The 24,491-nt window shown below is 36.7% G+C and overlaps 1 protein-coding gene across 6 annotated transcripts in view; it reads right to left on the reverse strand.

The window, feature by feature from the left end:
* The window catches only part of PDLIM5 (PDZ and LIM domain 5), a 213,938-nt gene that overhangs the window by 49,254 nt on the left and 140,193 nt on the right, over nucleotides 1-24,491 (reverse strand). For 5 of the 6 annotated variants that reach the window (XM_073805583.1, XM_019926429.3, XM_019926428.3 and 2 more), the window contains one exon: nucleotides 2,790-2,977. In XM_073805583.1, the coding sequence (XP_073661684.1) occupies nucleotides 2,790-2,977 (188 nt within the window). The remainder of the gene's footprint in view (nucleotides 1-2,789; nucleotides 2,978-24,491) is intronic. The other variant, XM_033857386.2, reaches the window with a different exon arrangement.

Consider the following 24,491-nt stretch of genomic DNA (forward strand, 5'->3'; position numbering starts at 1 on the left):
CAGTTTGTGGCACCCAGAGCAAGATAAACAGCAGGAGTTCTGCAAATATTTTCTGATTTGAGCTAAGCATCATGATGTAATTCAACTAAGACTTCACAATGGCAAAACATTTTCTTTCAATAATTAATGCTTTACGTTATATAATGTATAATTTTCTAACCTGTTCTAGTCTTGCTCAAATTAGATTCAGCTATATCTTCTGTAAAAAGATTAGTATTTTAAATGCTAACCACGTGAATCATGATTATAGTTATTTACCTGCTTTGATTATTAAATTAGACTGAGAGAAAGAAGGATTCGATCGCCCTCTTGTGGTAATTTTGCTGTAGTGTATCCTCCAGGAGTTCCACGTCAACTGGAATTTTTTCTTTTTACTCTAGTCAGAGTGGTCTTCTGTCCATAGTTTCTGAATTTCCAAAGGCACTACATATACTTTCTGTCCTTCACAGTACATATACTTTGTAGCCTCCCTTCAGTTTCTACCTCTGAAATTTAGCCTTTTCCTTGCTCTTTTAGGAAACATTCTCCTGTTCCCTTCCAATTACCATACCAAAAACTTTTTTTATGAAAGTTGCTTCCAGTATTCTAATCACATACGAAATAATTACAACAACTCTCCATCGACACAGATAAGCTTTAAGTAAATGGAAATAATTAAAAATGTGTGGGGCTAAGGTGTCAGCATTTTTTCCAAGAGGACAGGTGCTAAGTCAATTAATAGTCCAGAAAGTTCAGAGGCTAATGATATTAGTCTAAATAGTTTTAAGTTTTCAAAAGTAATAAAATAGCCTTTTCTTTAAAATAGTCTAGATCGTATGCAGTAGCCTTTCCTCTTTCTCCCACAGCACAAAGCTTTGAGCTTCTTTGCAAAATTAGTAATGGAAATTCAAGAATATACAAAATGACACTACGAAGTATTTTTAACTATATAAAAAATTCATGATTTCTTAAAGATAATTTACAATAAGTGAAGTTAGTGTTAATGTATTTAAATGTTATAGAAAATACAAAGATGGATTCCTAATTAATTACAAGTTCACTTTTTCCACTCTTGCGAACTGTAAAAAAAAAAAAAAAGTTCTTAAATAATGAATGACCGGGCTTCCCCGGTGGCACAGTGGTTAAGAATCCACCTGCCAATGCAGGGGACACGGGTTCGATCCCTGGTCCCGGAAGATCCCACATGCCGCGGAGCAACTAAGCCCGTGAGCCACAACTACTGAGCCCGCGTGCTGCAACTACTGAAGCCCGCGTGCCTAGAGCCCATGCTCTGCAACAAGAGAAGCCACTGCAATGAGAAGCCCTCACACTGCAACGAAGAGTAGCCCCGCTCGCTGCCTGGGCGCAGCAACAAAGACCCAATGCAGCCAAAAATAAGCAAAATAAAAAAAAAAATTTTTAATAATAAATGACCTATTTTTAAAGCTATCATATTTTTCAAGCAGCCCCTTGTGTATTCAATCAATACTCATCCCAAAACTGATGAGGGAAGACTAGAAATACATAGGGGATTAGGTTAAAAATGTTCCTTCTTTGCAAAGGAACCAGAACTTTCAAAAGCAGAGTAGCATGGCATGTCTCAGTAACTGAAGATACTCTACTAAAACCACAGCACAGATTATAAATTGGGAGCAGCAGGAAATGAGCTTGAAAAGTTAGCAGGGGTCAGAGTGGCAAAGGTCTTAATGATTAGTGAAGGAGGGGGAAACAGTCCAGCACCTGAAGCAGGAGAGTGACACGGGCAAGTGAGAGCTTTAGAAGATCACTTGCACTAAGGAGGACAGACTGACAGGGTGAGAAGGCGATGGGGAAATTAGTTAGGAGCTGTTTGTAAAGACCAGGGCCCGAACCAAACCAATGGCTGTGACCACAAAGAGGAGAAAAGAGATTTGAGAAATGCTAAGATGTGGAATCATTAGGTATTAGTTACTGTGGGAACATGGGGGTGGAGGCGGGACTCTCAAGCTTCCATTCTAGCTTTGGCGCCTGGGTGACTGTGACATCTCCAGAGACAGGTACGATATTTTCAGACACACTGCATTTGAGGTGCCACCCAGAAACAGTAAGGAGGTCAACAAGTTTGAGGGTACGGAGATCAGGAGAGAGAGGACTGTAAATTATCAGTGGCTGGGTAGTAAAAGGAACCTGGACGAGAGATCAATCAGGGAGAGTGTAAAGAGTGTCAAGAGGTAAGACTGAGGGTGGCGTCAGCAACATTTAAGTATAGTCCCATTTTCCTCTTAAGAGAGGTACTTTTGTCCGATGACCGTAACCTTCATTCAGGTTGGGAGAAGCATTTAGTCTCCTTCCACCTTGCAGATCAGAAAACTGAGGGTCAAGGTTAAGTGACTTTATTTAAAGCTCTTTATCTGTAGAAGTGAATGAAAACTCAGGTTTCCAGATGGAGCCCAAGGACAGGAAGTAAAAGAACTTTCTTCAATAATTGTTTGACGGCAGCAAGTGCTTCTGTTGTTATTTTGTATACGTGATGAAAACTAAAATGTATTTCCAGGGCTAACCTTCCAACAACATAGTTTGTTAATAAGACCCCAAATTTACAATGGAACCCATGCCTCCTGGGTAATCCAGGAAACCAGGCCACGCTCTCAATTCTATAGTTATAAATAGCAAGTGGCAACACACACAGAGAATGTTTATACTGTACCTAGTGCTGTACTTACTTTTCCCAGTCCTTTGTAAATCTTAGATCGTTGAGAATGGGTTTCCCAGAACACATTTTCATAATTATACTTAAAGGCAAAAAGCAAGAGATTTCTTGGGCGTAGTACCTGCTTGGTTGGGCCGTTGCCAGCTTGGTGACTTGATGCCACCGGTGGACCCTAGAGGCTTGAAGGCGGCAGCAGTGGTGAGCCCGGCCACCCCTGGTCTGGCCGAGCCTGGGCTTCCCGGCCCCTCAGGCGTGCTCCCAGCTGCAGCTGCGGCGGCGGCCAGTGGCTGAGAGGGCTCCTGGGCGCTGCTGGAGAGAAAAGAAGGAAACATTTCTGGTGATGCGCTAGCGATCTAACTTAGCAATGATTTGTTCTTTCCTCAATTTATTAAATCTCTAAGGAAAACAAAAATACATATATACACTACCAAACGTAAAATAGATAGCTAGTGGGAAGCAGCCGCATAGCACAGGGAGATCAGCTTGGTGCTTTGTGACCACCTACAGGGGTGGGATAGGGAGGGTGGGAGGGAGGGAGACGCAAGAGGGAGGGGATATGGGGATATATGTATATGTATAGCTCATTCACTTCGTTATACAGCAGAAACTAACACACCATTGTAAAGCAATTATACTCCAATAAAGATGTTAAAAAAAACACAACTAATTAATTAACTGATATTTTAAAAAGAAAAACTCTAATACCATGACTGAGGGGCTGCCTTTTTTAAAACAGAAAAAAAGAAAAAGGGAAGGAAAGGAGTCAGACTGCAGTTCTTTCAATGCTTTGGAAATTCTCTTTAAAAAGTTCTACCATGAGAAATGAGGCACTGAAAAACTTATACAGCCAATCCTTTTAAATAAGAAGCTAATTGCCTCTATCTCAACGTTTCAGAAGGGTCATCTACATTAAAACAATTAATTATTGGAGACTCCCTGATAATTTCTATGAAATGGCACAGATGCTGTTTTCCTCTTCTCCACATTCTTCTAGTATTTTATGAACCAAGCTTCCCTGACATCTTACCAGTCACTCTTTTCACTCACACACTCAGTCACTCATTCATGCAATAAGTACTTAAGCACCTACTATATTCCAGACATTGTGTTACACAGTGGTAAACAAAAGACAACATCCACCGCCTAACGCAACATCCAGTGTTCTGTGTTCAGGATTACAGGAAAACAAGAAACAAGCCTGCCACTGCCTTCTTTCAATCAGAGCTATTTGCTTAACAGGTGGAACAGGTGGTTCCAGTTTGATTTAGAAGATCATATGGCTTTTATTATCCCAGTCATTTGTTATTTATACTTATATATCATCATTTCAAAAAAAAATTTTAGGTAGTTCAAATTATAAAATATGCTCTTTGGAATGATGCAATACTATAAGTTTCTCTCAGGTAAAGTATAATAATAGTAACAACAATGACAACAATAATACATACATCCTACTAAGTTTTCAACAGAAATTTAGCTACCGCTTGCTAAAAATTCCATGCACAGAAACTCAATTCCTTCAATACCTGAAATCAACAGCTAGAGGAATAGGTCAATAAAGATAGGATATTATATAAATGACTTTAGTAAAATAAATAGCCTTAATTATACTGTTAGGTGGAAATTTCAATGCAATTTCAAATGCAATCGTGCCCACTATACTACCAAATGACCAAGATTACCTAATTTTCGCAATGCCTCTTGAACCCTGGGTAACACCTAACAGAGCAGGCCTGAGGCTGCCTATCCTTAGGAAGCCCCGCTGCAAGGCTGCCCTTTGACTGGCTTTTGGCAACTTGGCTGGTAAACAGTTCCCTATGGTCATATAAAAGTTTCTCCGAAAGATAAACGGTGGCGGGCTTCCCTGGTGGCGCAGTGGTTGAGAGTCCGCCTGCCGATGCAGGGGACGCCGGTTAGTGCCCCGGTCCGGGAAGATCCCACATGCCGCGGAGCGGCTGGGCCCGTGAGCCATGGCCGCTGAGCCTGCGCGTCCGGAGCCTGTGCTCCGCAACGGGAGAGGCCACAACATATATATATATATACATAAACAGTGGCTCATTGTGCCTAAACTATACCAACAATGTGGTTTATGATAAACCCCTGCTTTCCTTTTGAGAGTCTGGAGTTTGGGTATGAACAAGGCACAGCGTGCCTACATGACAAGCCCCAATTAAATATGTCTTAGGTACTTAGTTTCTGAAGAGCCTCTCTGGTAGAGCACACTTTGCACGTCTTCTCATAACTCACTGCTCTAGGAATCCACACATCCTGTATGACCTCACTGGGACAGGACTTTTGGAAACCTGAGCCTCCTTTCTTCTGGACTTGGTCCTATGCACCTTTCTCCTTGCTGATTCTGCTTGGTACTCTTTCAGTGTAGTAACTCTCCGTCAGGAGCGCTACGATGGACTGAGTTCTGTCAAGTCCTCTAGTGAGTCATCACACCTTGGGGTGGGTTCTGGGCACCTCTGACACTAAATAGTTTTGAAAAATTATATTAGAGCTATTTTAACTTTCTTGAAATACTGTTCCCTATTACTGTCCCCTCAAATTCAAGTGCAGTAGAGCCATCACCTTCTCCCAACATTTCTAATCAGTTTAATGAAAACCTCACATCTGCTTGATGTTAAAACATACTATACTATGAAAAAAATAAGCACTTTAATAATTTTTATCATAAATAAAAAGTGAAAGATGGTTTACTTAATGGTAGTGCTGAACACAATTCTCAGTAAAGATGACACACTAAATAATATTAATAGAAACAGGGTTTAAATGTTATAGGTCAGTTCTTATAAAAGATTTGTGAGGGACAGGTTATTTTACTTCTCTAAGCCTCAGTTACCTAAACTTTAAATGGGGATAATGCTTTGCTCATAAGAATTCCAGGGACTTAATTAAGATATTTATGTACAAAGTACTTAACCATACTCTAGGATACAGAATATGAGCTTAACATATGAAAAAGATAATTAATGTATTCAAATAATAAAGACTTATTTTCAATATTTTTACACATTACAAAGAAATTATTTTTGAAAGTAACAGAGAATTATAGACTATTTTAATTCTAGGGTTAATTACTCATGAGGATTTGAAAAATAAAAACAACTAATAATCCATATAGCCACAATTCTGAAAAGAGAATTCATGACCAAGCAATACTGGAATCTACAGATGAAACACAGAATCTGAAAATAATAATAAAACCCAAATCATCATTTAATGTGTAATAACCTGAAATCGTTAAAATTTAATTACAGGAGAGTTGCCAACTTACTTAGAAGAAAGTGACCAGGACGACAGGAAATCAATGCCAAGCCTAGTGAAGTCAGGTTGAGGGAAATGGTTAACTGGCCCATGGTATGAAAGAAACTCAGAAGAAGCATAAGACTAATGCTCAAATATCTGACATGTGGATTCACTCTATATGGCTATGCTCTCTCTGTTTGCTGAACGTTGAGTCAAATCTATGGTGAGATAGACTAGGTTCAATAAAAGGAAGTATTTCCTAATATGAAAAATCATCCAAAGGAAACACTTTCCATGAGAGGTTTGTTTCCAGAAGGCACTTCACAAAAGATGGAGATGCTGTCAACCAGATCCAACCATTTAGAGAGTAGAGGACTAAGTTACACGTCGGCCTGACATTTGAAGCCTTCTAAGATAGAGCTACAATCTCTCTGTTCAGTCATATCTCCTACCACTCTGCTACACAAACTATATTCTTGCCATAGCTCCTTTCTGTCCACAGCTCTACATCTCTGCCAGGCTCTACATGGAAGGTGCTCCCCCACTGTCCCTCTGCACCTGTCCAAACCTTATCCATAATTAGCAATAGGAGTAGTAGCACAATAATACCCATCATGCATTGTGCACTATGCTAAGCAATTAACATATTTTATTTAATCACTCAATCTCCTAGAAGTAAAGACACCCCTTGCTTCAACGCATGGCAGATATTAGCTGCATGGCATAAAGCTACATTTCAATTTGTAATAGCTACGGTTTTTCTTAATTAATAGTAACTTCTTTATGTATCTTGGCTCCTCTACTACATTATAAACTATTTGAGGTTGGTGCATTTATTGTGACCTTGATATGTTACTTAAACTTGGTAAATTTCCTCATTTGTAAAATGAGGTTAAAATACTTTTAGGAACACTCCTGCACTGTTGGTAGGAATGTAAATTGGAGCAGCCACTACGGAGAACAGTATGGAGGCTCCTACAAACAGTTACCATATGACCCAGCAATCCCACTCCTGGGCATATATCTGGAAAAGACGAAAACTCTAAAGATACGTGCACCCCAATGTTCATAGCAGCACTATTTACAATAGCCAAGACATAGAAGACACCTACGTGTCCATCGACAGATGAATAGATAAAATAGGTGGCGTATACATACATACATACACACACACACATTGGAATACTACTCAGCCATAAAAAGAATGAAATACTGCCATTTGTGGCAACATGGATGTACCTGGAGATTATCATGCTAAGTGAAGTAAGTCAGACAAAGAAATACAAATATATGATAACACTTATATGTGGAATCTAAAAAAAAGATGCAAATGAACTTATTTACAAAACAGAAACAGACTCACTGACTTAGAGAACGAACTTACAGTTACGATGGGGGATGTGTGTTGGGGGAGGGATAGATAGGGAGTTTGGGATTGACATGTACACACTGCTATATTTAAAAACAGATAACCAACAAGGACCTACTGCATAGCACAGGGAATGGTGCTCAATACTCTGTAATAACCTAAATGGGAAAATAATTTGAAAAAGAATAGATACATGTATTTGTATAACTGAATCACTTTGCTGTACACCTGAAACTACCACATTGTTAATCAACTGTACTCCAATATAAAATAAAAATTTTTAAAGAATGAAAAAATGCCATTTGCAGCAACAAAAATGGACCTAGAGATTATCATACTAAGTGAAGTAAGTCAGACAGAGAGGGGCAAATATCATATGCTATCACTCGTGTGGAATCTAAAAAAAAGATGCAAATGAATTTATTTACAAAACAGAAATAGACTACACAGACATAGAAAACAAACTTATGGTTAACAAAGGGGAAAAGGGCAGGGGGGATAAATTAGGAGTTTGGGATTAACAGATACACACTACTACATATAAAATAAACAACTAGGACCTACTGTATGGCAGTAGAGATAATACATGTAACACATGTAAGGTATTGAGCACAGTGCTGAGCAGAGTATATGCTCAAGAAACGCTATTATCTTGTAATATCTAGCTAGGATATCCAGGAATAAATACATTCATCAAATAAACATCCTCCATCTGTACTAATAATTCTGCTTCTAAATGTAGTTTGTAGATAGTTCTGGTCCAGGATTTTGAGACCAGGCACAATCCTGCTTCCTCAATTTTAAATAACACAATATTTCTTAAAATTCCCATGGACTATAATTCATAAGCAAAAAAAGTTTTCATTTTTTTTATTGTATCCTTTGTACATAGTCTTGTATATATTCTCTCCCAAAAGGCCTAAGATGTTTACATCTTAAACAGTACTCTTCAGATACAAAGAGTGTGCAGATTATAAAGAATTTATAAAAATCTAAGTTATAAGCAAGAAAGTTCTTCCATTTACATTTATATTCAGGATTGGTCAGTAAAGTTAATCTCTGGGGAAACAGAGCTCTATCAACTTAAAATATTTAATGTAGTAATGGGAAGATATTAGGTTTTATCTAGACAATCACATATTGGAATATATGATGTATAGGTCTCTAAAAATCCCATGTCTTTTTTTCTAATTTTTAACTGTTAGCTACTATTTAAAGAAAATACATAAACATTAGGTATCGTATACTAAAGATTAAAAAATTAGTAAAGCCACTGGCTATGTAATTTTATATTTGGGAAGAAAATGTTATCAGTAATCACTAACAGCAAAATATTTCAAATTGATGACTAATTTATTAATATAATATGTCATGAATACTTAGATTGGTATCTTATTTCTGAAGTAATGACTCACATATATTTTTTCTAAATTTAAATTGTTTAAGGTATACCTAAATTCTAAACAAAATTAAAATGCTTTCTGAAAGATTCTAGTGAGGAAATCAGAGCAAATCCGTAAATACTGTTGGCTAATACCACAGAAGCTAACAATCAAATATGGTTATTTTCACTAGTCTGCCAAATAAACAAGCACTGAAATAAAATGTTAAATTAATATGACTTCCATCTCAAGAATACTAAAGATTCTGTTTCATATTCAAAAAACTGAAAATGGAGAAAAACATACTGACAGAGCAAAGGTTTCTTTTCAAAACTGAGCTAATGAGGACAAAAGAAAAACGAAGAGAAGTTAACTTTCAGTGTCAGCAACCTGATTTATCTTGAGTTTACATTCTTTTCCCACATTTGTTTAACTATTACAACAAATCAATTTCAGCTGCAGATTGGGAACAGTTGGAAAGTTCAAGTCTATTTTCAAAGGAAAATCTGTTCAAAGAATAATCTGGAGGTAACTTTTATTCTAATTACACATTTAAATGTTTTTTAAAAAGCCAGCTGTACATTGCAAGTTTAATTATCAGTGTTTAAACTACATAGTTTTTAGCTAAAGTTTTACAAAAATTGATATACATAGATTCTGAAGTAGTAGAAAAGGAGTATTTTTGGAAGGTCATAATTATAAACAACTTTTAATTTCAATAGAATTCTCCTGTCAGAACTCTATGAAAGGACCTAGATGTATAGAGCAGTCATGAGTCTCCTTTGTTCCAGAATCCTATTTACAAGAAAATTTTTTGTATTTTCCTAAGCAAAATTCTTTAAGTTAGACGTTTTGTATCAAAATTCAACATGTTAAATATACTATAATAGAAAGGCACAATTCTGGTATTATACTACACTTTATTATAATTTTATTTTAAAGATTACTGTTATACAAAAGCAAACATCAGGGATAAAATACCTCTGACATTAACCCAACTGTTCTTTTGGTACTCCTCTCACTGAAGTGGCAAGGTCTCCTCAGGAAACCCTGCACTGCAGCTTTGCAGAATGCCAACTAGCTTACCTTGTTGAGAACCATTTTCCTTTCCCAAATATCGAAACATATTTAGTTTGTGCCTATTGCTGTTAATAAAAAGTAATGTAAATGACTACTAACACTTCCTCTAGAAGTGGGTGCATGGATAAATATTCAGTTAGTCCATAAGTACAGGCATACCTTTTTTTCAAAAACAAAAAGTTTATTTAAACTATAAGACACCTGACTTGAAGGAAAAACTATCTAGGATTCATTTCTTTTAGAGTAAATTTTCCTGCTTACAGATTGCCTTACATGTAACAACTACATACAAAAGAGTTATAAAACTGTCCTCAGTTTTACAATGATAAATGAAAAGCATTAAAATTCTCCAATCAAACAAGGTATGCCAGGATTTTTATGTTGTTCTTTTTCTGTTAAAACAGGGAGAACAAAATAACTTACTGGAATATAAAGCGAAAAGCTGAATGAGCATGGTACTAATGGAGAAAGGGAGTATTTTCTCATAATCAGCATCTTTCCCCATCCCATCTCCATTTAATGTCAATCAATGCTTAGAGCATTCCATTAGGTTCTCAAAGGAACCTTTTATTCCAAGGGTAGTTAGTAACCTGTCTTTGTACAGACTTAGCCCTGACAATGTAATATTTCTGCTCATTTAACAATCACAATTCCACAAGTATAAAATAATTTCGGGTATATTTTTTCTTGGAGCAAAATGTACAATGACCTCTTGTACATTTTGCTGTTTGTCCCCCTGTTTTACTCTCCCTTAAAAGTAATCTAGAATTATACAGGGACACCTCATTTTATTGCACTTTACTGTGCTTTGCACACATTGCAGTTTTTTTTTTAACAACTTGAAGGTTTGTGGCAACCCTGCAACAAGCAAGTCTATTGGCATCATTTTTCCAAAAGCATTTGCTGCTAACTTAGTGTCTCTATGCCAGAATTTGGTAATCCTTACAATATTTCAAACTTTTTCATTATTATTACATTTGTTAATGGTGATTGGTGATCAGTGATCTTTCATGTTACTACTGCAAAAAGATTATGACTCACTGAAGGCTCAGATGATGGTTAGCATTTTTAAGCAATAAAGTATTTTTAAATTAAGATATATACATTAACTTTAGACATAATGCTATTGCACACTTAACAGAATACAATATAGTGTGAACATAACTTTTATATAAATGTACTGGGAAACCAAAAAATTTGTGACTCACTTTATTGCATTATTTACCTTATTGCAATGGTTTGGAACCAAACCCGTAATATCTCCGAGGTATGCTTGTAATTAAGTATAATGAGAATATCCATAACAGTGGGTAGGACACAAACACATGATCAACAGGCAGCCTGTGTCATATCATGCTTTTACGAATTATAGTCATAGTTGTACCCTCTGTCATTAATTTTATGTTCTGTCAGAAATAATATAGTCATTTCATTAAGATTATACCTTTAGTAAATACTTAAGATATTTTTATTTTTATGGTATACCTAATAATTTTAGCATAATTGTTAAGTTTAGGAGAAAAATTCATTTTTGTGTTTCAGTATTTCCCAGATATGGAGAAAATTAAGTTGTTTGCCCACATAAAACCTTCATATCTACGAGCTATAAGATAGTAGCCAATCAAAACCAATTATTTTATTATTCTTTTTCATTTTTTCAAAAGGTATAAAGGTATGTTTTATTAAACATTTAACTCTTCTCATATAGCAACATCCATGCAATAAAAAACAGGGTTCTACTCTAAGTTAAATACTTGTACTATTACTCGTAATTTCATACCAAATATCAAATGTGCTAACAAAAGATGTCACAAAGGATTAAAAGGCAAGTTAATAATCATACAAAATAACATGCTTGTGCATTATCACTGCATTGAAATTACAGTTAATTTAAAACTGGACACAAATGAGCTCTAGGATTTTCTCATCTGGGCTGTTAATATGACACTTCAGCGTTAGAGAAAGCAGTACCTTCCACAGCAAACCACCCCTTGTGACATCCGCTCTCCCAGTACCTGGTTTTCTTAACATGGACAGAGCCAGTTGATTTCCTCGAGGGCTGGAGATACGAAAAAGCTAAAGGCTTGGAAACAGGGCTGATGCAAAGTGCATCCAGGAGTGAGTGATATTTTTCAGGACTGGAGAGCCTGGTGAGCATTCAGAAAGAGTTTTAAGTTGAAAAATCACACTACCAAGTGAAGAAAGTATGTAGTTTTTACAGTTTATGATTTGAAACATTTCCAGAGAAAGAGAGAGATAGGGACAGAGACAGAGAGAACAAAGAAGTGGAAAGAGGACGAAGAGAAAAGTCTATTATGTTATTCTACTCATTAATACAGAATTGATTAAATTTTCACCAAAACTGATCAAGGCAATCTTTTGGAAAGCATTTAAAGCTATGAAGACTACTATAACTTATGTAAAAACAAAACCCCACAACAATAAAAAGGTTTTTACTATTTTTATAGGAGAAAGGGATATTAGAATAGTTAGGCTTTAGATCAACCTCAAACATAACCAGTTAGTGGGAGAAGGTAAAACCAACAGAAACTTAAAATACCTATTTATAATGGATTGTGTTTCAGATATAAAGATTAAAAATGATAATAAGGCAAACAAAATGCAACAATCCACACAACTGAGAAATATCACAGATAAATGGTGGTAATGAAAAGAGATAAAAGGATAATTTAAAGAAAAATCAGTAATAAACACTGTGGGATATATCCGCAACCTAGAAAAAATGTCCCCAATACAATGAAGATCTCACAGTAGGGCTGTGACTATTTCAAATGGGTAAGTTTTCTCGGAGGTGAGTTGTAAGACAGTGAAAAGTGCCGGGTTCACATGAGACGCACATTGTACATGTAGTTCTACCTGGTTTTTGCAGCAAGAACAGCAGACACAGTAGCGGCTGCGCTGCTCAGAACGGCAGCACTATATCTAGCAGGAGAAGACAAGGTAGGCAAGTTTCGAGACCCTTCCAAAGAACTTGTCGCCACATTTCTTGTGGAGCTGCTTAAATTGATCAGTAGAGAAAGAAAAACAGAGGAGAAGAACAAAAAGGAAAGTGAGAAGAGGTAGCATAATAAAGATAAGATAGCAGCCATGCTATATTAATATTTAGATTTTATAAAGGTGTGACATGTCACAAGTGTAAAAGGAGCTTGGGTCCTTTATTTTCTGTTGCTAGGATTTCTCTCAGAAATTCAAATCTGATACATAATCCTCTGTAAAACTGATGTTCTGAACATACAAACTTTCTTTGAATGTTTTTAAGTTCACTGTCTCTAATCCTATTTATAATGAAATCAGTATAACAACACACATTTGAAGACTGATTTGTCAACAACTAAGTAGAAACTGAATCCAAACATGAAGTGTGAATTTCCGTAAGCAGAGAAAGAAGGAAGGTTATGTTAATTTTTTCAAAAAAGTCTCTACATAAAGAGTTTTACCTTAGAGATGATATACACCCAGAGCCTCACATTTTAATGAGACTTGTGTTTTCAAGAGAAGCAGGTACAACCAGCTGCCTATTCAAAAGCAGCAATATGTATTAATATGGACAAGAAATAACTTTAAAATACTGAGAGTAAAACTATTTGGGGATGGCAAGCACCTTTGTAAAATAAACAGTAATTACAGTGAATATGACTAAAAGATCACCTTCTCTGCGGACACGCTGCATTTCTATTTTCAGTTAGCCCTGTAAAGATTCAAAAATGCTGGTATGAAATTTTATCTTCAGAATTCTTATTACTTAAAATAATAATTAGTTTCCTTTGGTCTTTTAGAAAAGGTCGTACACCTAGACAGGACTTAACACTCCATCATTAGGACTGTAATGATTTTCAAGTCTGGTTATCAAATTGGAATTTGAGAATTTCTTTTTTATTAAGTAAAAAGAAAGTCTAAAATGCATGGGGTGAAATCTGTGTCTCCTTCATTTATGAGTGCAACTTCTTAATGAACATCCTCACTACACTACGATCACCTTTTCCAAAATTTGGTAACAATGGCCACCTCCAAAACAAAGTAATTATGTACCAAACTCAACCCAGGCTAATGAGAGCTCAGATGTCTAAAACTGTGAGGGTTGACATAAGTCTCTTCTCCCTGTCAGAAGAATCTGATAATCCATTATTCCTAGTTCCACTGGCTACAATTTTACAAACCATTAGAAGACAAATTTAAAAAACAGTGGCAAGCCATTAAATATATATATATATATAATATATATATTACATATATAATATATATTATATATATACACACACACACAGAATTAAGTATAATTTTTTGTTAAGTCTATAATTTAACTGAACTCTATGGCTATGTTTTAACTGTTGTGAATGGCTAGAAGATAAAGAATGGGGGCTGAGAAAGAGAAAAGAAAGATGTTATCAGTGGCAGAGCAGGGGAATATGAGTGTCATGCCAAGTGGAAGAATAAAGTTATCAGTGACACAACTTTGAGTTTCTCAATTACTCTGCATCTTTGAGGCAATGGCTACTATTTGAGGGAAGTAATGGTGAATAATAACGAGAAACTGAAGTCTATAAAAAAGTCAGCTAAAAAAATAAATCAGCTAAATTATCCTTCTTCTGTAAAAAGAAAAGGAAACTAATGAATTTCTTTTATCATATTGTATCACAAATAATAATATAAAAAGACTCAGTATCAGCAGAGTCCAGAAAAATCTCACAAGAAGAATTAACCAGAATACCTTTAGAATATCTGGGCAACTGGAACACATAATCTCTATCACTCTTTTTTTAGAGGGGAATGCTCTAATTCAGTAAAGCAGACTTATGTCAAACTTAAGGAAGCTGACTTTCCAAATCACAGTGAATAAACAAAAGGCACAGATTTCCTGACACTAAAACTTAGAATCTAAACAAAAAATTAAAAATGTAAAAGCGGTGTAAAGCAGTGTTCCAAAGCTGAGGCCAAGCTTTGTCTATATATTAGTGATGTCAGTTCTGTAATCTATGATCCCTTTTTCCTTTTTAGTCAAACAGTTTTAGTATTTTAATTTCACCACCAGCATTAAAATTTAGACATACCAAGAGGAAAAAACTCTACCTAGGATATGTAGTTACTTTAGAAAGTGTGGCTACTTGGCTACCAACATGTAAAACCTGAGGAGTTGCAGGTGGGTGAGGTCCACTCTCAGGTAGATCTTCCAGAGAACTGTCAAACCTGAGTTTTCAGAAGTAAAATAAAGGCAGAGGAAATATTAATGAAAAGTATAGACATTTATCATGTATACTACCTTAAAAGTACATTGGTTCATTGTACAATGTACAAAAATCTAGTACATTGCTAGATTCTTTTTTAACTTCATATCTGCGTAAGATTAAAACTAATACCAAACACCCTCACCATCACCAAATATGGGCTGTTTTTCCCCCTAATTTTTTAACATGGCGACTTTCTTGTGATGAAAGATCATGCTTACAGGGGAAGAAAGGTGGATGGGAATTTCCATCACTGACTATGTATTTTGCATGCTTCAGGGAAACTTAGGCTCCAAGAAATTAATTACATTGCCCAATATCATATACCTAGTAAGACTCAGATGGAATTTAAAGCAAGTCTATCTGTACAATTTCCACTACGTTATGCTTTCCAGCATCTTGTGGGGCTGAATAGTGCAATACACAGAAGCAACTAGGAATTCCCCTCAAGTCAGATGATGTATTTGCAGATCTGATATTATATGGATATTGTTTATCTTGATGTAAGTATTTTATCTAGTCACACAACAAATGTTTACATGCAATTGTGTTGTTTGAATATTATTCACTTTGTTCTTCTGATGTCTCTACCAGTTTTTGTTTTGAATGCCAGAATTAAATTTTAGAACTATTACCAGGTAAAGAAAAGATGAAAAATTCAGCGTTAGGTCTGAAAGAAGAAAGCACCAAGTATAACACTTTTGGAAGAAAAAAATAAACAGGAAAAACACAAAACTACCCATTATTTTTTAAAAAGCCTATGGATAAAAAAATAGAATGGGTCAGTCATGTCATTTTCAAATGGAAAATGTAACACTAAGATAAAGAAATAGAAAAGAAGGGGTTATATTCCCATTTTTTATTTAGCGTTGGTCATACCTTTACCAGAGTGTTGAAAAACATGTAGACAACTTAAGAAAAATGTCAAGGTAGAAGTAAAACATCATTTAAGAGGCAGAGTAAAAAAAGTTAAACAAATAAGAAATATAAGTACTATAACAGGGGTCAGCAAACTGTGGCTCTCAGGTCAGCCTGCTTCCTATCTGTGTATGGCCTGGGAACTAAAAATGGCTTTCATATTTTTAAGTATTTTTTTTAATTAATTAATTTAATTTATTTTTTATTTTTGGCTGCATTGGGTCTTTGTTGCTGTGCGTGGGCTTTCTCTAGTTGTGGAGAGCGGGAGCTACTCTTTGTTGCGGTGTGCGGGCTTCTCACTGTGGTGGCCTCTCTTGTTGAGGAGCACGGGCTCTAGGCACGTGGGCTTCAGTAGTTGTGGCTCGTGGGCTTCAGCAGTTGTGGCATGTGGGCTCTAGAGCGCAGGCTCAGTAGTTGTGGCGCACGGGCTTAGTTGCTCCGCGGCATGTGGGATCTCCCCAGACCAGGGATCTAACCCGTGTCCCCTGCACTGGCAGGCAGATTCTTAACCACTGCGCCACCAGGGAAGTTCCTTAAGTGGTTTTAAAGAAATAAAAAGAATATTTCACGACACATAAAAATCTGTATTAAATTGAAATTTCAGCATCCATAAATAAATTTTATAGAACAGAGCCAGGTTTGTTCACTTACATATGTCTCGGCTACTTTCATAAAACATGGAGAGTTGGGTAGTTCCAACAGACCATATGACCCACAAAATTTATTATATTTACTATCTGGCTTTTTTACAGGAAAAGTTTGCTGCCTCCTGTCATACAGAATAATGTTTCCATACAGCTACCAGAGTGAACTTTTAACACACAAATCTGATCCTGTCTGGTTCTTAGATACTTCCAGCGCTGCTCTAAGGACAGCTGTGATCCTGGGCTCCCTACTCGCCAGCCTTTCTTATGGAGCTTTCTCTTTGGCTTGCTCCAGTCCAACTGGTCTTCCATCTCTTCTTAAACAGGCCAAACTTCTTCTCACCTCAAGGCCTCTGTGGAGTCTATTCTCACTTTCTATACCCACCTCTCTGCCACACCTTTACTATGCTAATTCTTAAGTATCCTTCTGGCCTCAGCTTAAATATCACCTCCTCAGGGAGGCTTCCCTGATTCCCCACCTTAAGGTTGCCCACGTCATACACTTTCATACTACCCTGTACTTTTTCTTCACAGAATTTGTTATTATTACAATTATACAATTTGTGTGCTTATTTGTTTGAATCTGGACTCCCTCGCTAGAGTAGAAGCCCCCGAGGTCAGGGACAGTTATGTTCACTGGTATAACAAAGTGCTTACCACACAGTAAACAACAAGTATTTGCTGAATAAATGCATGAAAGAAACTTACTGTTTTCAAATACAGACTCACTCACGATACACACGTATTTCTCAGAACATATTTGTACCTTCTAGAGACTGCTTCCCAATTCAGGTGAAACAGGTATTACTGCTTAAGAATTGATATGAGCTCAACCTCAAAGAAGTGACTAGAACTCCAAAAATACCTTTTAAAATGTCCTTTAAAATATAAAGAAGTATCAGTATCTTGGAAAAAAGAAAATACAGTTATAAAGAATTATCAATACCTATATAATAATATATAATGAGGACAGGTAAGAAAAAAGAGTGAATTGGAGAATTTGAGTTTTCCAACACCTCCACAAACTAGGTGGATTGGAAAAGTGAATGCCACTTGAGAATAAAGTTCATATAATTCATGAGATACCTTTGAAAGCCAGATCTCCAAGTTTCCAAACAAATGCACTTGGGAGGTTTCCCATGTGTTACACACACACTGATTACCTATTCCTTTGCTTAGCCAATACTAGACTTAAGAAAATCTAAAATTACCTCATTTAATATGGAACAGACATCAATATCTATTCTCATTGTCATTCCTTAATATTTATTCTTTTTAGGGTTGGAAGAAGCTCTGATTAATAGCACCTCTACAGCAGCCAGACTTTCTGCTTTGTCTATTACTTGAGTTTCCATTTCTCACCAGAAAGAGGTATGAAGACTTCCCAGATATATCGGGAGAGTTGGGCTTGCAGCCTTTTGGCCTGCTTTTCTCAGGAAAAATGAACAAAAAGCTATCTGTGCATTATCTCTCTCTGCAGTTGTGCCTTTCTTGGCATAATCTCCGCACTGAGTCTTTGTACGCTTTTCCGTGGGGAAATCGGGGACCCATGTTAGCTATCTGCCCAGGCAAAGCAGGCGTGAGGCTGCCCACCTTATTAACTTACCAACCTGACCATCCTGCAGGACCAGCGTGAGGAACTCTCTATCTACCAGTCCTGACAACTGTCAAAGAGCAACATCCTTATGCTGTGGACTCTAGCTCCTCCCTTTTTCTCAGGGGCCTCAATTAATCAATCTCTGTTTCTCTCACTTTTTCCAGTTCCCCACTGCAGGCTTTATAGAAAGCATCCCCATTCAAAAATGCTCTTAAAACAACAACAACAACAAAAGTACCTTCAGCTTCTATTTTCCAACTCACCTTAACATTCAAACTCTGTGAAATAACCATTTACTCACGTAGTCTCCATTTCCTCACCTGCCTGCCCCTCTTCCACTGCCTCACTGGGGCTCACTCCCCAACCCCTAGAAAGCCATATCCTTGCTGAGGTCACAAGTGACCTCTCTGGGGCTAAATTCAATTGACAATTTGCATTCCTCATTTTCTTTTTATTGTGGTAAAAAACACAACATAAAATTTATCATCTTAGCTATAACGAAAAACAATCTGAAAAAGAATATGTACAACTGAATCACTTTGTTGTACACCTGAAACTTGAATACAACATTGTAAATCAACTATAATTCAATTTAAAAAAACTTACCATCTTCACCAATTTTAAAGGTACAGTTCAGTAGTGTTAAGTATAGTCACTGTTGTGAAACAGATCTCCAGAACTTTTTCATCTTGCAAATCTGAAACTCTATACCCATTAAATAACAACTCCCCTTCCCTCCTTCCCCCAGCTCCTGGTAACCACCATTCTGCTTTCTGTTTCTATGAATCTGACCACTGTAGATACCTCACACAGGTGGAAACATACTGTTTCGTCTTCTGGGGTTCATTCCTCATTTCACTTAGTCTCAACATAGGACCCAACTGACAACGCCTTCTCTTCTTCCGTCTTCTGTGCTCTGACCCTATCTCTACACTTGCCTATTTCTAGTACTATTTCACTGGCTATTCCTGGTGGCAGGATGGTAAAACGCAGCATCAGTAATAGAATTTCAAAATGTTAATTTGGCTCATCCATATTTTGATGGAATGACATCCAACCTACGTAAGGATAAATTCTTCCCAAGGGCTAATCTTGAGAAAGAATGCAGAAACTTTCCTTTGCACTATGAAAACTTCAAGTCTCCAGCTACAAATTTCAGTGCTTTGTCACTTTCCACAGCAATGTCACAAAATAATCAAAGAAAGGGACTTATTGCATCCCTACATGGCAGGTTTTCAATAAGAGAAATTCAGGTATCTTAAAATATGTATTTTATAGCAGGTAAAGGAGGAAAATGACAACAGATTGTTGTTGGTATTTTCACTCTTCCACAAAGCAAACATTCACGGAATAATACTGCTAAGCAGAAAGTGGGATATACCAGGATCGTGGTTGTATTTTGTGCTTTTGGGGTTCACTGGTATAGCAAAGCTATTTATTTTAGCCAAGGAAACTGCTTGCCGTCAGGGAAAATGGGTATCTTCCACTGGCTTCCTGACAATAAATATGGCGAGTGTGTTCACTTGTAACTACAATCTCCCCTTTGGAAAATTAAAAAAACTAAACCTCAGTGGGAAATTTCTGATGCTCTTAATCACAAGCTAAATTTACTAATTAACTCCGACAGCCTTTGTTTCTTTAGCAGCCTAAAAACATTATTTGAGCCTGCTAATTCTACAGGTATTATAAATGGCATCTTGAAGAGAATATAAAAATCAGCAAGTAGGCGCCTCCTTGATTTGCACATGGAGGGGACGAGGGGACTAAGTGTCAGAGGTTAAAAGAAGATTATGAAGTAAATAATAATATCACCTCAATAAATAAAATGAGGTTTATTTTTTGTGAGAGCAAAAGAAAAGGACTGGCTCAGAGAAACTTCTCTTGGAGCTTTCTAATTTACCGATGCAAAGAAAAGAGGGAAACCTAAAGGGAGATCCTGAAGGAACTGGAACTTATTTGTTAGGCGGAAAGAATTTGCTCTTTGTCGTTATATCCCATTTTCTTCAGCGCCTTTCAAACTCCGCCTTAGCTTTCACGCATTTCTCTGCTCTTGCCTTCCCGTAATGGATCTTACGTTATTAAATGTCCAGTCTTAATATGATGTGAACTCTTTAGTTATCTATACTATTCCTTGATCTCTTCAGAGAAAATGTAGTATGGGGTCTAAAGATAAGATAGGTAAAGAATGAGCATATATTTATACTATGTCTATAAAAAATACCAATAAACTATAATGATTTTAAGGTGTAACACCAACTTAAAAATCACTTGTAACAATCCCCTGATAAAAGTATGAGTCCCTCAGTAACAGCAGCGTCCTTACCACTAATCTTAGCTCCTCTCGCTGTGCATCATCAGTTTCATCACTGGATCATTCCTATTAGTGATTTCAGTGATTTCTACTAGTTAGGAATAGCTTCTTCTATGGGGCAAAAATCTGCCATTTGCTAGTAGTAATGTAATCTTAACATTACAAAAAGAATTAATATATGATAAAAGTATTTCTCCAAATTCAGATTAAAAGGATGTATTATTCAACAGTGTTCAGTCAATCTGTTACCAATTTGAAAATATAAATAAATCTGTCTGAATGCCTAGTGTTCAACAGCCACCATTGTGAGTCCTTGGAGAAGCCACGTGTCTTGAGAAAGCTGCCACAGCACCCCATGCGCAGCGAGAATGTCCTTCCAACGTTAGACAACAAAAGTCAAGGGCCACATGCTCTCTGGCTAAATGTTCTGGATCACACGTGCTGAGCTCTCCCATTCAGTCACTCATTGCGTCCACTCATTCATTCAACAACAAAATATTTGAAGTCCCACTTTACGCCAGGCATATTGCCCACCTGAAGCTCCTCTCATGAAGCTTACAGTCTGGTGTCCACTTCCCTCTAACAGACCACGAGGATCAGTCCCATCATACTTTCCATCCCTGTCTACCTGCCACAACCAGAAGTACAGACCCCTTGAGTCGTCCATCACCTCCTGAACTCATTTCTTTACTGTTTTGTGTATCTCCTAATCTGATCCATTTTCCATCCCTCTCAGCCCTCACAAACCCTCTACACCACTCTATACCTTCCTTGTAGTTCCTTCAAACAGAAGTCCCTTTTCTTTCACACTGCATATGTTTATAAACCTGGAGATAGATGTCCTTCTCATTACTGTTTCTGACACCCTCAATCATCTTTGATCCTGCAAAATGCCAAGTCCTTGGAGGCCTGTGTCACCAGACGACACCACTGACTCTGCACCCAGTCACTGTCTTGTCTCGACCCCGCCCACCGTTTGCTTGAGCCCCCGGCTCACTGTCTTCCTCTTTACCCCAGTCCAACAATCTTTCTTGATGACTTCAATGTTCTCATGCTGAATCACTGAAGGACACGACTGCTGAATTCTCTGACTTCTTCACTTCAAGGATAATCCCTCTACAGTTAAGTCTTAGGCCTGGAATACACTAGCCACGCACTCCAACATTCAAAACCTCTGCTTTTTCATCAACAAGTATAACATGTCTAAAATCTGGATTTTAAGCCCCTTTTTTCCTAACTCACTCTCTCCTCTACCTCTTGATGCCCTTAGCTTTTTTACTGTACTGAAGTGACTCATCAATTTCACTGACTCTTACCAACCGAATTAATTCTTACCAAACTCACTGACTCAGCAATTTTCCATTATCCATCACCAATCTCCCCCACCCACGATTCCTGCACTCCTGTTAGTTCTTCCTCTAAAATATAAACCCATCCAATTCTCTGCATCTCTATTAGGAACTTCATGGCCTAAGCCACTACCAACTCTTGCCTGAAATAAGAAAATACACAGAACTAGCCTCCTGCTTTCATTATTTCTCCCTTAAAATCAAGTTTCCATAGTATTCAGAGTGATCTTTTAAAACCATACATCAGATGTTACTTCCATGATTAAAATCCTATATCTGGCTTCCTATTTAACTGAGGTAAGAATCTAAACCCCTTAACACGACCTACAAGGCAATAAGTGATCTGCCCCCTGACTACTTCTTCACTCAATTTGCCTGTCACTCTCCACTGCCATCTATGAGGCCTGAGACTGAGGGAGAATGTTTGTGGAAGAAGACACAGCTGTGGATTCAGGTCAAGGAACTAGCTCATATTATCAGCGAAAAACAGGCACTCATATAACTGCCTCTGACCCAAAGACAGCTTCAATGTCCCATGACGTTCCAGTTGATTTTCTTGGGATTATCTATGCAATTGTCAGAGGTCAATGCCACCGATAAAACACAATATGCCACGTTAACGTTTACTAGCACAGAACAGAACTATGACTTGCCTTATAATTTTAGAGGCCATATGACATGACAAACTCATATTGGGTTCATTTTCTTCTAAAAGCCCTAGTTTTTCAAGTATTAGTTTTTGTTAACCGTATCCCAACCCCACCCCTGCATATGTCCCAGAAGAGCAAATGATGTGATCCAAACTGCACATAAACCATATGAAATTTCTTTCATTTACTTTAAACTAGATTTGGTCCATTTTCCTACACGCCCAATATATTTTTGAAGGAGGATCTGGTTATGAAACATGAATGATATACCTCCCTGCTTCATGTCACCCACAAATTTAGGCAGTAAGCCGTAGAGGTCCTCATCCAAGGCGCTGATTCATCTTTAAACAACAGCCTTTGGTTAAAACTCCTTCAATCTGTTATGAATCTAAAAACTTGATAATCATTAGCCTCATTTTATTATTAAATTAAATGGGATCTGAAAAGTTTTTCTTTGATAATCTGTTAAAATTAACATTTCCTCCAATCTATCCAAAATGTGTTAGTTGGGTGATTTGTTTCTTGAGAACTTAATTCTCGGTCTTGGCAATCCTGCCCTCCTTTTCTCAGTGCTCACTAGCTGGCTTTTAAGAATGCCTTCTAGACTTTTTTTCAGGTGACCTCAAGTTCAAACTAGTTTATAGTTTAGAAGCTGACCTTTTTTCTTTTTGAAAATCAGCACTATATTTCCTGTTCCCAGTCTTCTACTTACCCATTCTCCAGACTTAAAAAAAGAAAAATTGTGTTACTTCACAAATCTCATCTGTAAGTTCTCTAAATACTTACGCTATAAATCATTGAGAAAAAGAGACTCCAGGGAGCTCATTAAGAACAACTTTCTACCTGGGGCTTCAATTTCCTCCAGAAGGTAAATAAACCTAAACTTCTTCGGTATTTATCTCTGGGTTTGAGTGACTTTTGTTTGCTTGTTATGATCTTTCAACAACCAGCATTTATTATTTTAATAATCCTTGACATACCTTTTTTTTTTAAACTTTTTTTTATCTCTTTAATTAACGTTGCCAGGTTGTTTTCATCTTTTACACTTAAATGACTGTTATGTGTACGTATATTTTCTGAACATGCATGTGGTACTGCTTCAATATCCCTGCTAGTATCACTGCTAAGAGATTTGCTGATTTTAACAAGAGATATTTGATTCCATTGCTGTAAGCAAAGGGTAAGTTTGAGTACACCAAGTTTGTTTAAAAGTTTCACTTCTTTGTATTAAAACCTCATGTTCACCCATTATCTAAACAGTGATATACAACTGCCTGAAGCCATTAGAATCTTTCAGAAATTTATCCTCAAATATTTTTCCTATCCATGAATTACGAGGATATTTATGAGCATATTGGGATACATAAAGTATGTGAAAAGATAAAATACATAGGTACCACTAACTCAAAAATTGATGAGGTGTTATCCTAGCTTTAACATATTCTTCTGTTCAAAGAAATGAATACAGACTCTTCAGAAGTAATTGATTAGGTGAACCTGGGAGATGAACGCCTATATCTAAGTTGGACAAAGAAGCAGCACTCAATGTACAACTGTTAATAGATATAAAAATAGAGAAATATAAAAGAGAAAACATGGACAATTGAGACCGCTTTTAAGATTAATGTAACTTGAAAATAGAGTTCTTTAATTTGACTAAGAAGAAAATTAGGACGTCTAGATGTCCATACCTGTCATATGCTTTATGCTACACTATGTAATATACTATTTCAATTTCCTTTTATAAAATCATACCATCATAATAAACACACCTTCACATAAAGGTAGAAAAACTTGGGCTTCTGAAATTTTCAACATGACTGAAATATGTAAAGCTGAACAGTGGGAAAAGATAGAAAATTAAGCCTTCCACCATGGGGAAGACTGTCTATTATCATTACCCCTAATTAATCATTTTAAGCTGTAATTTCTTTTGAATTAAAAAAGTAAGCTGCAGGAGGTATCTGCAATATTGAGTATTAGTGAAGAAAATAAGTTCCTTTTTTTCTCGTTTAATTCAATAAAGTA

This window comes from Tursiops truncatus, chromosome 5 (genome assembly GCF_011762595.2).
Source record: "Tursiops truncatus isolate mTurTru1 chromosome 5, mTurTru1.mat.Y, whole genome shotgun sequence".
In the NCBI taxonomy this organism is placed as follows: Eukaryota; Metazoa; Chordata; class Mammalia; order Artiodactyla; family Delphinidae; genus Tursiops; species Tursiops truncatus.